At 39.1% G+C, this 13,409-nt stretch overlaps 1 protein-coding gene across 19 annotated transcripts in view; it reads right to left on the reverse strand.

Moving 5' to 3' along the window:
• Positions 1 to 1,747: 1,747 nt before the first annotated feature.
• Positions 1,748 to 13,409, reverse strand: part of PPP6R3 (protein phosphatase 6 regulatory subunit 3) — a 58,957-nt gene continuing 47,295 nt past the window's right edge. For 12 of the 19 annotated variants that reach the window (XR_012586804.1, XM_074585538.1, XM_074585547.1 and 9 more), the window contains 4 exons: positions 12,200 to 12,306; positions 11,163 to 11,313; positions 6,814 to 6,936; positions 1,748 to 3,224 (listed from right to left, as the gene is read on the reverse strand). Coding sequence is in view for 18 of the 19 variants with exons in the window: in XM_074585538.1 (XP_074441639.1) it covers positions 3,173 to 3,224; positions 6,814 to 6,936; positions 11,163 to 11,313; positions 12,200 to 12,306 (433 nt within the window). In the remaining variant the exon portion in view is untranslated. Of the gene's footprint in view, positions 3,225 to 6,813; positions 6,937 to 7,258; positions 7,277 to 11,162; positions 11,314 to 12,199; positions 12,307 to 13,409 lie in introns of all 19 variants that reach the window. The other 7 variants (XM_074585534.1, XM_074585544.1, XM_074585535.1 and 4 more) reach the window with 1 other exon arrangement.

The following is a 13,409-nucleotide window of genomic DNA, read 5'->3' on the forward strand; positions in this document are numbered from 1 at the left end:
AGTGACAACCTGTCAACTCACTGAGCAGGAGGAGTGCTCGCTTAAATAATAATAATGTTAGTCAAGACGACGGCTTACACTTTTACTTAAATAGAATTATCTCGCTATAAAATCCAGTACAAGGCTTACACTTAAAAATAATGGTTTAACTGGTCAAGAAGGCATGATTCATCCGCTCTGCCAGGTAACAGCGACAGAGTTTGAAGAGGCAATGAGCTACCGCGAATATTGCTGGTCTAGCCACTTCTGCAACACGCACTTGCTCAAGTGAAAAATCCTTTCCCAGAGAAGTCCTGAAGGTTACACCCACTGCCCTTTGATATCGACTGCCCACTATTCCTGAGTTTCAAGTGACTGAGCCTCTAGCCACTCCAAAGAGTGCTGTGAAACGCGGCGAAGCACGGATGCAGTAGGAGCCATTCCAAGCAAGCTTTCTTCACCTTAACTGCTGCTAAATACGGTGTAACATATCAAACCTGTACAGGGCTATTAGACTTCAGTCCATCTCACAAATGCATTAAACTACCTTTTAATAAAGACGACTCATAAATCCCATTGCATGCAAGTCAAATTTGATTAAAGAGGTTGGGTAACGCAGCCATTCAGAAGAAGTATGCCCAAACCTTCGTAAGCCTACGTGAGCAGCATAAAGCATTGGGAAAAGATGGCAAAAGGTGGGCGTGTCTATGCACACATACCACCGTACACCCTGCCAAAAATACAACTCCCAAGCCTTCCCTTCAAGTTGAGGACTCCTTGTACAAGTAATACAGTTAGTGGGTAAAACACACCCTACACCTCCCCAGAGTACGTTCACGCTACCTCCAATCTAGGTTAAATCCCAGGCGTAACTCATCTCCCACACAAGCTGTGAAAACTAACAATAAAGGCAACAGTAAGGAAGAACCCTCAAGACCACTGGAATTAGCATCAGCCGACTTAGTTTACCTCTATTGCACCCTTTAATTAGAATGCAAACTACACTGAAGGGTGAATTCCACTCACCACCACTTCTCACATCTCCACTCAACTGATATTACCTCTCAGGAACAGAGGGAAGGGGGACAAAACACTCCCTCCTCCTCGATTTTGAGCTTAGTATGAACTGGATAGTGCACTGATAGGGACAGTTCATTAACAGAAGGAAGGACAACACGCTACAGACTGCTGAACTGCAGGGCAGAACGGGGCAGAAATACAGTTTCAACTCATTTGCTACCAGTATCTCCTCCACTTTTCCTGGCTACCTAGCTAGTTCATTCAACTTGTTAGCAAGGGACAAGTAGCTCCACTGGAAAGGACAGAAGTTTTATTCCTTATAAGCATCAAACTTATATAAGCCAACACACTGCTCTCCTGGATTTGGATTTTCTACTTGGATTGCAATTCATGTGTTGAAAGGAGGGGGTTTGTTTCCAAAACTGCTTGTTGAATAACAGATCAGAAAGTGATAAAAGGACAGCTGCCAGCCAACCTTAAAGCTGATATACAAAACATTTTTGGTCAAGCTGATCTGGAAGTAATTCTGAATTGAAGAAGAAACAACTTAGAAACTGACTGGATTCCATTATTTATACTGAATATATATGTATAAAGGGCAACCACAGTTACCAATTCCACCTACACTACTTCTTTCCTCCCCCCACCATTTTCACACAACTGCTCAGTTTGTAACAGCTTGCAATGATGAGTGCCACTGAAATCTGATGCAGAAAGTGCAAGAGAGGAAGCAATAAGGGCAATGCCATTATACGTATGTGTTTGGTTTTTATTTCTGTATGCAATGTAATGTTTAGGCACGTTGCTTGGGATGCCTTCTAAAATAAAACATTGGCCATTGTTTAGAGTATCCTTTTGGCTTTAAATACTGGTCAGGAAAACAAATGATGTAAAAAATAAATGAATGTAACTATTACAGAAACAAAAATGGATTTGCATCTAAAAGTGCAGGAGGTGAAGTACTTTAACCCTTTCACCAGACAATGTGGCAATATACATTATATTGCTTCTGTTTGTTTGAGAAGGCTGTTGGAATTTTACACTGACATAGAAAATTATAAATTACACAGAATTAGTTTTCATAATCACTATATATACACAAACCAGCTGTGAAAAAACTGGTTTAGAACATACAAATGAAAGCCTCACACAGATCAGTACAGTGAAAGTAACAATCAACATGCTCTGCTGCCAAAATTTGTATTAAAAACACTATATACTTTTAAAATGCATGTACTGTAATTACATTAGCAGCACAGGCATTTCATTTACTTGACTTGTCTAAAAGGATTATAGCGTTTTAAATACGCAGATTGTTCTGAAATGTTCCATCGTATAATGCTTGGTGTTAAACTAAATCTTGGTGAATGGGTTAAAAGGCAGGTGAATCACTTAAACACAACAAGCCATGTGCACTTCAAATATTCTAGTGTTTCACCTGTAAGGTATTGTTTCAAGCAAACAAGACTTAACAGAACATATGGCTTTACAGTAACATCAATTTGTCAACTAAGTTGTAGCAATAAATACTTAAAATCTCTACCAATAGACTTACATTTTTGATCTGTTTTAAACAATACAGAAAACAATTACCAATTTAAAAACCTGTTGTAAAATGCTGAACACCAAAAAATTCTTATTTAAATCACTTTTGTAAGCTAAAACAACCAAAATAACATTTATAGGGCATTTCAGTTTCAGAAGAAACATGAATTCATTTTTTTCTTTTCTTTTTACAAGGTGAAAAATGTATGAAAACTGCTAAATACTTTGGTCACACTAATAGTCAAATAGTTATGTCTCAAATACATTAGATTTGTGTATTCACTTTTTTATAAAACTATTCTTACAGCCATTTTAACTATAGTAACACTACTGTCATCATTACATGGGTAGCAGGATCTTATTTCACAGGCCACCCATTATTTAGAACAATACAATATAAACATACGCAAAAATTATTGGTATTTCTCAATGTGCAATATTTTTACACTTATGAATTTCTGTACAATGTCTTAAAATCTAGAATATAAATGTTGCTGGTCCTGATCCCTTGCGAAATTAGTGCAGCAGTGACTGGCTTCAACAGGGTCTAGATGAAATCCTCAAGAAACACTCAAACACCTGGATATATCAGTTCATTTTCTTCAGCCAAGGTAGCAGACATCACACATCATACAGGGCCATTAACAGACGCCTCTCCTAAATGGGTGTGTTGATCAGTCCTAAGAGGCCAAAAAAAGAGGTAAGTATACAAGAAACAAGAAAAGGTCCAAGCTAAATTTGGGTAGGTGCAAAAGAAAACAACACCAAAACCCCCATCATACACATCCAACACCAAAACCAACAACCCCAGATCCTGTGTAGCATGACCTCTCAGTTGAAGAGGAGAAATGCAAGCTAATAACATGCTCATCCCATTGATTTTCTGGAGTCCTTATTGCCTAATTAAGCACAGCACTTTAATTAACTGAGCAAACCGTTGAAGAGTGTTTGATTTTTATTAGCTGAGGTACTAAGTGGTCTCCAGAGATGCACCATCTCCCCAAGAGAATCACTAATAAAAAGCACGTTTCTGATACTTCTCCAAATCTTATTGCGAGGCAAAATGTGATACCATCAGTATTTAAGACTGCATTTGAAAATAAGCAGCTAAGACACAACAGGAAAAACAAAAGCGTCTTAAAAAAAACCCAAACCAAAAAACAACTGTGTTAGTTACTAATCTAATCTACAAACTGCCATTTCACAAATACTTTGAATGTCAGTCCATTAGCATGAAAAGTTCAGGAAGCAAGGAGGAAAATAAGGAGCAAACCTGCAAAAGTGAAAACAATGACAGCATATACATTTCTAGATAAGAAGTTTAGTGTAAGTGTGGGCTCAAACTGCTCTGGACTAACACAAATAAAACCATCAAGTCAGTAGTGCATGAGAACATTAAGAATTGCAAGCAAAAAAGGCAAAAAACCCTCAACTTCCAATCACTGCAAGTCTACTGCATACATTTGAAGTTCCCCTTAAAGAACATAAATACCACTTGGAACTACACATGAGAAAAGTTACCTGTAACTCCTGTTCTCTGATGGTGTACATCACAGAGAAGCCACTCTTGGGTCCGTGCTCTACATGCACATGACCAGCAGGAGTCCCCTAGCTAAGTCTTTGGCTGCTAAGCTATAAAAACACTTTTTAAAAAAATAATGTACACATTAGACAAAAGACAGCACTAGACAAAAGTAAACACTTTTTAGAGAAACCTGGAAGGTAAGAAACAAGTGCTGCATGGACAGGAAGTCTGACACACAGCAGTAAGTCACTTGTTAACTGGAAAAAGGTCCATGACGGAAGAGGGCTCCTAGCAGAGATTACTACTGCTGGCCACCAGCCAAAGACCTACCTAGGGGACTCCTCCCACTAGTCATACATGCATGGAGCCCCAAAAGCACAATCATGTTTATCTTGATATTTATACTGCGCTTGTATGAGGATCTGCTGTGACAGCCACCTTTAGAGAAAGAAAGTACTGAGCTTCAACGAAGCCAGCCGGAATTCAAGGAAAGGAGTTCCTCCAGATTTCCTGCAACCGAAAAAGCACTCTAACAAACTGCTAGCTCCGAGAGCCCTCTGTTGGTTTAGACACATCTTTACTCAAAAGGCAATCACCTCGTACCCAGAGACTTCTTCCACACAATTTAATGCTTATCAGCATTAAAAATGTTGTCTTGATAAAAACAGTTCCTCCAAATAAAGAAGAGGCTGTGAAAGTCAGTTCCTGTGTTTCCCACTTTAACTTAGTATAGAGAGTTGCTTTTTTTTCTGATTAGAATCCACTTCTTGATTAAATTTATGGAATTTATGCAGAGTAGAAAGTTCTGGCTTACAGGAAAGGTAGCAGTGTTTTAGCATAGCACCCAGTACCATAGAGGTAAGACATACTAGCTCATAAACAAGTCTAAAAAACAGAATCTAAATTTGTCAAACACGTTGCATCTTTCTTGGTCTGCATACAGTATAATCACAACATGCAGTAGAGTTCTGTGTTGTATAGTCTATATACATGTATAGTTGTATAGCTATAGTCCAAATCTTTGCTAACAAAGCATTTCAATTTTGTCTTCACTACGAAGCTAGGTATCTAATATAGCGTCCACAAAGTCTTAAAAGTGATTACTACTTTCACAGGATTTGTGCGAGAAATATGTTTCTCTAATAACAGTTTGAAAATCTCTGATTTTCAGAACCATATCCCTGCTTATACAAGGCAGAAGTGACTCCTGGAATTGCTTTTAATAAATCCTCTCTCCCTTCAGAACGCGTTCCCCTTCAGAACGCCCTCAGCTCCTCAACAAGGTGGCAGCATGCACAGCTCTGCCCCCCAAACCCTGCACTGCAGGAAAAGGAGCAGACCTTACGGATTACTGAGGGTTTAGTAAATACACATTCACATTCAGATTTTCATGTTACAAGGGTTTTCTCTGAGAGAGCACAGTTGCTCTGGGCACCCTTGCATTACATCTAAAACAAGAAAGGGCAGCACAGCACCCTTTGCCTTTACATCAAGAATCAAGCCTGCGGGATTGCACCTAATGTTCAACAAGCCATTTGTTGTGCTAGGAAACCAGTAAACTCTTGCCTAGATATTAATGTACTTATGAATACCTAAGTTCCAGAGCAAAGTCTCAACTGAATACTGCCTTCAAGGATGGAAGTCTTCTCACCTACTTCAAGTCCTTCATTGTTTTAGGCTTTTAAGATAAAGATGAATGCTGCTCTGACGGAAGTCTAGAAACCAGCTCAGATATGAAATATCTGCGTTAAGCACTTCTAGCATTTGGTGATTAATGTCACTATGTGCATTTGATTTTAGTGAAGCCATACTATACTTAAGAGTTGCTTGTGTATGTTTCCATACCATTGTAACTTGGGAGGCAAAAAAAAAAAAACCCAAACAAGTACTTCAACAACAAATGAAGCAGAAGAAATACTGTCAAATGCCTTTTTTTTTTATTTTCTGGAGAAAGCAATACCACCTGACAATTTACAATTTAAGAGAAACAAATTTATGCAAGAGCAGCTTTCTCCGTTTGGTGCTGGTCCCCTCAGAATTGTATCCCGAATTACTATTCTCCAAGACTGCAGAAGTAGCCAAGCTGCCAAAGAAAAATGTCTTCTCTCCTCCAATAAGTATGCTGAGCAATCCAGACTGCTCCATATTTCAGGCAAGTTTTATTTGAAACAAGTTTATGTACTTTGAAAAATCTTCTCCAAATCTGCAAGCATTCGGATTAATACCTGGGTGCAAATAATAACCGATTCACAAGCAAACAAGAGTAACTTAAGGCATCGTTTCCTTTCCGTACAGCTGCACTAGTGAACTCCCCCCAAACTCTTCTGCAGCATAGAATACAGAATAAAATAAAAAAAAATGGTTGACCTAACTTACGTAAATTTTCAGCATAAAGTCAAACTTGTTTCCTTAACATTTTTTTTAAATCATTTTTTATCATAAGTGTATCAATTCACTATTCTAACTCAATAACATATCATGAAACAGAATGGGAATATTTACAACCCCCTGCAAGACAAAATAGTACAAGGCAAATACATTTTTGACAACTCAAGAGTCTTAGAATCAACAAAAAAAAAATCTAACTTGTGAGAATTTTATAAAATAGATGCAAGCACATGTTTAGATCAAGCTAAACTCAGAGCTGATAACTAACAGGAATTCATTAATCTCTTTAGACATCCTATTAGAAAAACATGCAAACTGCTATTTAGAGGATTGAAAGCATCCTTGATCGCAGTTACCTCTGTTCTGGACTGCTGTTAGTAGGCTGCAGAGCTGAAGGAGCCTCTTCTGCAACCTCCGCATTCTCTTCTACTACATATTTACAAGAAGCATCCTGCGAGGTAGACAATTTTCCTTCCTCACTTTAAAAAAAAAAAGGAAAGAAGTTATTTAATTTTTAAGTTTACTTACAGGGAAATTTCAGGCAACAGGAGAAAACTGGGAGATGGGTCCATATTTCACATGCAAATGGATTTAAAGTTACAGTTGCAACATGAAGATCAAGCACATGGCTCTAGACTTTACAAACACCTAATAACGCATCAGTGTTTACATCCATTAAAACTTGACTGGATAAAAGGGCAGGAAACACAGTGGTTACAAATAAGATCAGAAAAGAAATAAGGAATGTGTGTGATGCCTGAAGTGGTAACAATCACAGTCATGATCCTTTACTATACATACCGATATGATTTCAACACTCTGAAGCCAGAAGTATGCAAAAATGGAAGGAAGAAAGTATAAAAGAAATTCAAGATTCCCTCAGAAACTGGCATAAATAAAGCCTGTCCATGAAACATATCAGCAGAATCATTAACTCATCACCATCTTTATTAAACTCCCAAATAACTCCACAGTGAAATACAATGTACGGGTTACGCAGTACTAAGACTGTAGCCCAAACTATTTAATGAACTTCCTCTCAAGAGACAAAACAAAACATAGTTCAGTGAAAAACCAGTACACTCACACAATATAAGACATTACCATGCAACTAGGCAGCCTCAAGTCATTAGCTATCAAATGCCTGTGGTTTGCCTCTAAATTAGAGCTTTTCTGCCTCTCCATTCCCACCCTCTGCCACCTCTGTCACACCATTATGAGTGCACTAAAACACAAGTTTAACCATATACCTGCAAGAGATAGTTATAAGGTAGCTCTGAAGTAGACACAAACATCAGTCTTATACTTCTCTGGCAACAAATCTATTTGGCTTCAAAATGTTCCTGTCTTATTACATACTTTCCTCTGCTGATTATTCTTCCTATTCTTAGAGTTCTCCTTTCAGTGGATCCTTTTAAGTTTCAATGAATCCTTCTCTTTCCTCCCATGGCTCCTTACACCTACAGAGCCTGTAGAATATTGTCTTTTGCATTGTAATCTCTCATCAAGATCCAGTTTTCCCCATCTAATGTCCCCATCTCATTTGCCTTGATACTCTTTGTATTTGTTCAAAATAAAATACTTGTCACCATCACCATTAGAACTGGTCTCCTAATTTTTGTTGGTTTGTTTTTTAAAAAGGGGTTGTCTCTGCTGTCAGTTCTTCCCTTCTCATCCTCCATTTTGAATTAAGTTCAGAAACCACATTTTTGTCCTTTGTTGCTTTCCACAAATTAACTACTGTGCATGCCAAGTGCAAGGTCCTGTATGTAGGTAGGGGCAATCCCAAGCACAAATACAGGCCGGGAGGATGAAGGGATTGAGAGCAGCCCCGAGGAGAAGGACCTGGGGGTGTTGGTGGATGAGAAGCTCAACAGGAGCCGGCATTGTGCACTTGCAGCCCAGAAAGCCAACTGTATCCTGGGCTGCATCAGAAGAAGTGTGGCCAGCAGGTCAAGGGAGGTGATTCTCCCCTTCTACTCCGCTCTTCTGAGATCCCATCTGGAGTACTGCATCCAGCTCTGGGGCCCCCAACATAAGAAGGTCAGGGACCTGTTGGAGTGAGTCCAGAGGAGAGCCACAAAGATGTTCAGAGGGCTGGAGCACCTCTCCTATGAAGACAGGCTGAGAGTTGGGGTTGTTCAGCCTGGAGAAGAGAAGGCTCCAGGGAGACCTTATTGTGACCTTCCAGTACTTAAAGGGAACACATGTGACTGTCCTGCCTACAGGACACATGGGGAGGGACTCTTTATAAGGGATTGTAATGATAGGATGAAAGGTAACAGTTTTAAACTGAAAGAGGATAGGATTTTAATTAGATATTGGGAAAAAATTCTTTACTGTGAGGGTGGGGAGACACTGGAACAGGTTGCCCAAGGAAGTCGTGGATGCCCCATCAAGGGCATCCTGTGTCCAAGGCCAGGCTGGATGGAGCTTTGAGCAACCTGGTCTAGTGGGAGGTGTCCCTGGCCACGTCAGGGAGGTAGGAACTAGATAATCTTCAAGGTCCATTCCAACTCTAATCATTCTATAACGCTCCTCCCTCCCCTTAACACTGACTTCAACACCATCAGTTTTCTATTGGCAGAAATCCTATATAAAAGTTAGGTCTGGAAGCATCCACTTTGCCAGGTACACAGAGTAGGACCTCCTCTCACTACTCAAATTGTCCCTTGATCTCGACCTCCCCCCCCGCACTGTTTTAGGTATTTATTCCAAAGGAAATACTACTTTTCTCTCCCATTTGCTGTTTTGGCATATTTAAAAGTCGGTTTAAAGACAGACGTGTGAGCATTGACTCAGCATGAGACCACATACCTCTATGAGAGTAGAACAGTGTCAATATTTAAGGCCTCACCTTTCAGCCTCCTTCTACATTTCCTTAATCTCCCCTTTCCAAATCAAGATCCCAGAGTCCCCATTGCTAAAGGATTTCAAGATGCAATTGGGCAGAGTGCTAGATAGTCTCATCCAGGCTCCCTTTCCCACAAAAAGTTGGGCCAGAAGATCTTTTGAGGTCCCTTCTGACCTGGGCGGTTCTATGATACTGCCTCCCTTTGCACCTCTGTGTCCCTTTAATTACAAGAATTGAAGTGCTTACTCCACAGTTCAAGCACATAATTCCATGAAGGCAAGCAGGAACTGCCACCACGTGCTGGCTCCTCACAGTAGTTTCTGCACCAGTATCACAAGTCACAGAGCTTTAAAGTGCATGGGAACTAAAGCAGTTTAAGGAGAAGTGTAAAAATACCATGGATAACAATCCAACACAACAGGAGTGCAGACCATATAAAAACATTGCCCAAAATACCGAATAAAAACCGGAGAGCAGATGCCTCATTTACTATGTCAGCAAGGCACCATGGTTCTATGCCACATGAGTCTGCACTGTGTCACAATCCTCTAAACTGCCTTGGTTCAATTCCTCTAGCAATACCATTTGATTCGTAAGTGCCATGCAGCCATAAATGCTCCCTCCTCCATATTGAAAAACAACAGAAGTTTAGAGTTGTTAACATCAGAGATCAGAGTTGTTATTTATTGCTTCAATAATCAAAAGGATAGAAGCAAGACTGACTAAAAGCTGTTACATTTCCATTCCTGAACCATCCAAAATGGATAGCACTTACCTCCTACCACTAATGGGACAAAGTAAAATGAATTTAAAAGAAGGGCAATGTAAGGACTAACACTGGGAAGTTTTTTCTACTGAAATGGATTGTGATTTTTTTTAAGCAGCTTCCAATGCATATGGACAATTTCTTTTCAATATTTAAAACTAGAATAGGGACAAATACTAGGAAGTTATTCTAAAAGAATGAGAAGAGGGTTGCATGCCAATATGCTAGTAGTATGTTCAGATTTGTCAAGACTGGGGCAGGGGGGAAAAAAAAAACCACACCAGCTTCAATTAATAAAGACAAAATTATTTTTGCAGGTCAGACTGTAGCCTCTGTTTCCCTACATAAAGATTTGATACTAAATAAAAACCACTTGATTATTAAATCTAAGATCAGAAGATCTTAGTAGACAAGATCTACAAGACCCTTCCATGAAATGGAAAGGTGTTTTATTCCTATAGAAGGATCACGTTGTTGGCATATGTAATATGGAATATAACTATACTGTAAGACAGTTATTCCTGAATCAAACACTTTGTATCAGAAGATACCAAAATTAAGGAGTTTGTTCTTCTGGTTATTCCAGAATTCTTTGCGGCACCTGCAGCCCAGAACAGATTTGACACCATCATCCATACCACCAACAGTGATCACCCTAAGTTACTCTCAAGAGCAGCAACCAGCTGGCCTTCAACTTCTGTCCTCCATCCTCCTGGATGAGAGGGATGGAATTCCAATCCAAATCTAACAGTTCCGTAGAAAATTTAAAAAGCTCAGCTTTGACACGCAATTAACTGTGTCTTAAAAGAATAATGGTACATAAAAAAAAAATGCACAATAACATGCATCAGGATCAAAAGTTATTGAGTCAGTCTTCCACTGATATTAAGGCTTGATAAGGAAAATCTCATGTTATAGCAACCAACTGGAAGTAAAGGTTTTTTTAAAAAAATACTTTTGAAGCAGGTTTCTAGTTAAAGCCTCAGGAATTATGACTCGCAAAGAACTCTTTTTGATGACATGTAGTATTCCATCAACAGTGCTTATTTTACAAGGCTGGGAAGACAATAAATAGATATTCTCACCTTTTGAAAACAGCCGTTTCAGTTTTAGCATCTACAGTAAGGCTCAGTGTCTCCTTCATGCTGCCGTTCATTACTGTTTCAGTTACCTTGTCTGCATTTTCTACATCATCCTCCCCATCCGAACTGGCCTCCATAGCAACACTTCCTGGGGCTAGATACGAAGAAGTGATTTAGTACATGGCTGGTTATGTTTCATGAGCGAGCATACAAGCCAATATGACCAGAAAGATATTTTGCAGTTTTGTACACTTCTTGAATTCTTCCTTCCAGAGAAAGCCACCTTTCTGCAACCCTGACTATATACATATATAGAGCATAAGTACTTCTTACAGATGGCTTATGGTTTTTTTATTTTGCAAGCCACTTAGTGATTTAGATTGACAACAGTTACTGCAACAGGTTTGCCTGAACAAGACTTTAGTAGGATTATAGTGATGTATTATTCTTCTGTACAGTCGCATTCTTTACACAAGCCCACACAGTACAAATTTGACAGTACGTTTCTAAGTACAGACAAGCCTTTGGGAAGTCCAGTCTCCCTGGACTTCTCATCTGCACTTCTTGTTCTCTCTGTTAATAATATATACAAAAAGCTAACTAGCACATATTTGTGCATGCATAGTGAAGATAACTTGGAAAAGAATGAGCAGGAAAGGGAAATTTGAACACCTTAAGCATGCTGGCCTATTGCCACATAGGAAGAGATTACCACTCTTCTCAGGCATTCGCTCAGCTAACTAAGTGCTAACACGGGTGAGGATTCTCTAACGGAACACACTTAGCTTCTTTGTAATGCTTTTCTGTTCATGATAAGCAGGCCTTTACAGATAACAGTAACACTGGCTCCTGCTTTAAACAGGACACTATTTCAAATAGTCCAGAAATTCTTTGACAAGTCATTTTCATTATCTGGCAGAACAGCAGCAGAGCCAGATGAGAGGTCTCTGGCAACCTGCGTTTTAAAGTTCAGGGAGATCTTTTCTCAGGTACAACTCTTAAGATCAATCTGTTTGCATTTCTGACTGCAGCGTACTTACTCTCTAGCTGTGTTGCAAGAGCAGGTACATTTGCACTCAAGGGATCAACCGGGTCTGTGTTTGTTTCCATTTCCACAGGAGAATTACTTCTTAAGGAATCTTTTGAGCTTCAAATACAAAGTAAAAGATGTTTAGAAACATTTCTGAATAGCAGAATGAAGCGTTCTTAAAATAGTATTTTGAGTTCTGTATTAAAGCTATGAGGCCTAGGACTCTACTGAAACTGAATGACAGCAAGCTTATTTGCAGGAGTCTTGGAAAGACATTTAGTAATGCAAAAATCCACCAGAACTGAGCTGACTGAGTAGATGTTTGGTGGTGGTTTTACATGTTTTATTTGGTTTGATTACAAGTAGTAGTGGACATGTCCCTGGTAAATAAGGCATACAAGTATCACTGGCTCCTTGTAGTGTTTCCAACATTTTTAACCGACTTTCTAAAAGCACTCTTTGCAACTTAAAAGATGGTTCTCTGCTGAGACTGCCAACGCAGTCATCATCCACTACAGACTACTGAATCATATATACAGTATGGCTACAAGTTTTGCATTCTGAAGGAACTCAAAAGACAAGATTTGGCCACTTGAAACACTTCTCACCATTTACAGAATAATGTCTTTTCTATACACTGATGTAGCAACTCCACGTTTTCATTTTCTAAATTCATAATTCTGTTATCAACTTACCTGCCTCATGCATGAACACTATACTGTTTTATGTTGGAAAAATCACGCTTTTGTATCAGAGCTGTTTAATGCCCAGACAGAGAATTGGGAGCTAGATGTATAAAAGGAAAAGTCTTCTGATTGGAGAAGGGATCAGTTCTCGACTGCTAATATTTGTCAACTCAAAATTTACATCTATATGATTAGGTACTTACTCAGAGGACTTCAGTTATTGTTTTTACGTAGAGTTCAAGCCAAGAAAGGAAAGTATCTCAGGCATTCTCAAAATAACACAGAACTCCTTAATCTAGATATCAGAGCTGCACAACCATGCAAGTTTTCAAAAAAACCAAAAACAAACCCACAACAAAAAAAACCCAAAACCTATTTGGTTTTACAACATCCATAAACCAGAATCATCATAGACATTTTATGACCTTTCCATTCAACAGTTCCCTGTTCAACCCTTCACTGGCTTCAGTCTACGCTAAAAAATAAAAACAAAAAAAATAATCACAGCCCAAATTCTAATCTGAGACCAGGACT

Source organism: Larus michahellis, chromosome 4 (assembly GCF_964199755.1).
Source record: "Larus michahellis chromosome 4, bLarMic1.1, whole genome shotgun sequence".
Lineage (NCBI taxonomy): Eukaryota > Metazoa > Chordata > Aves > Charadriiformes > Laridae > Larus > Larus michahellis.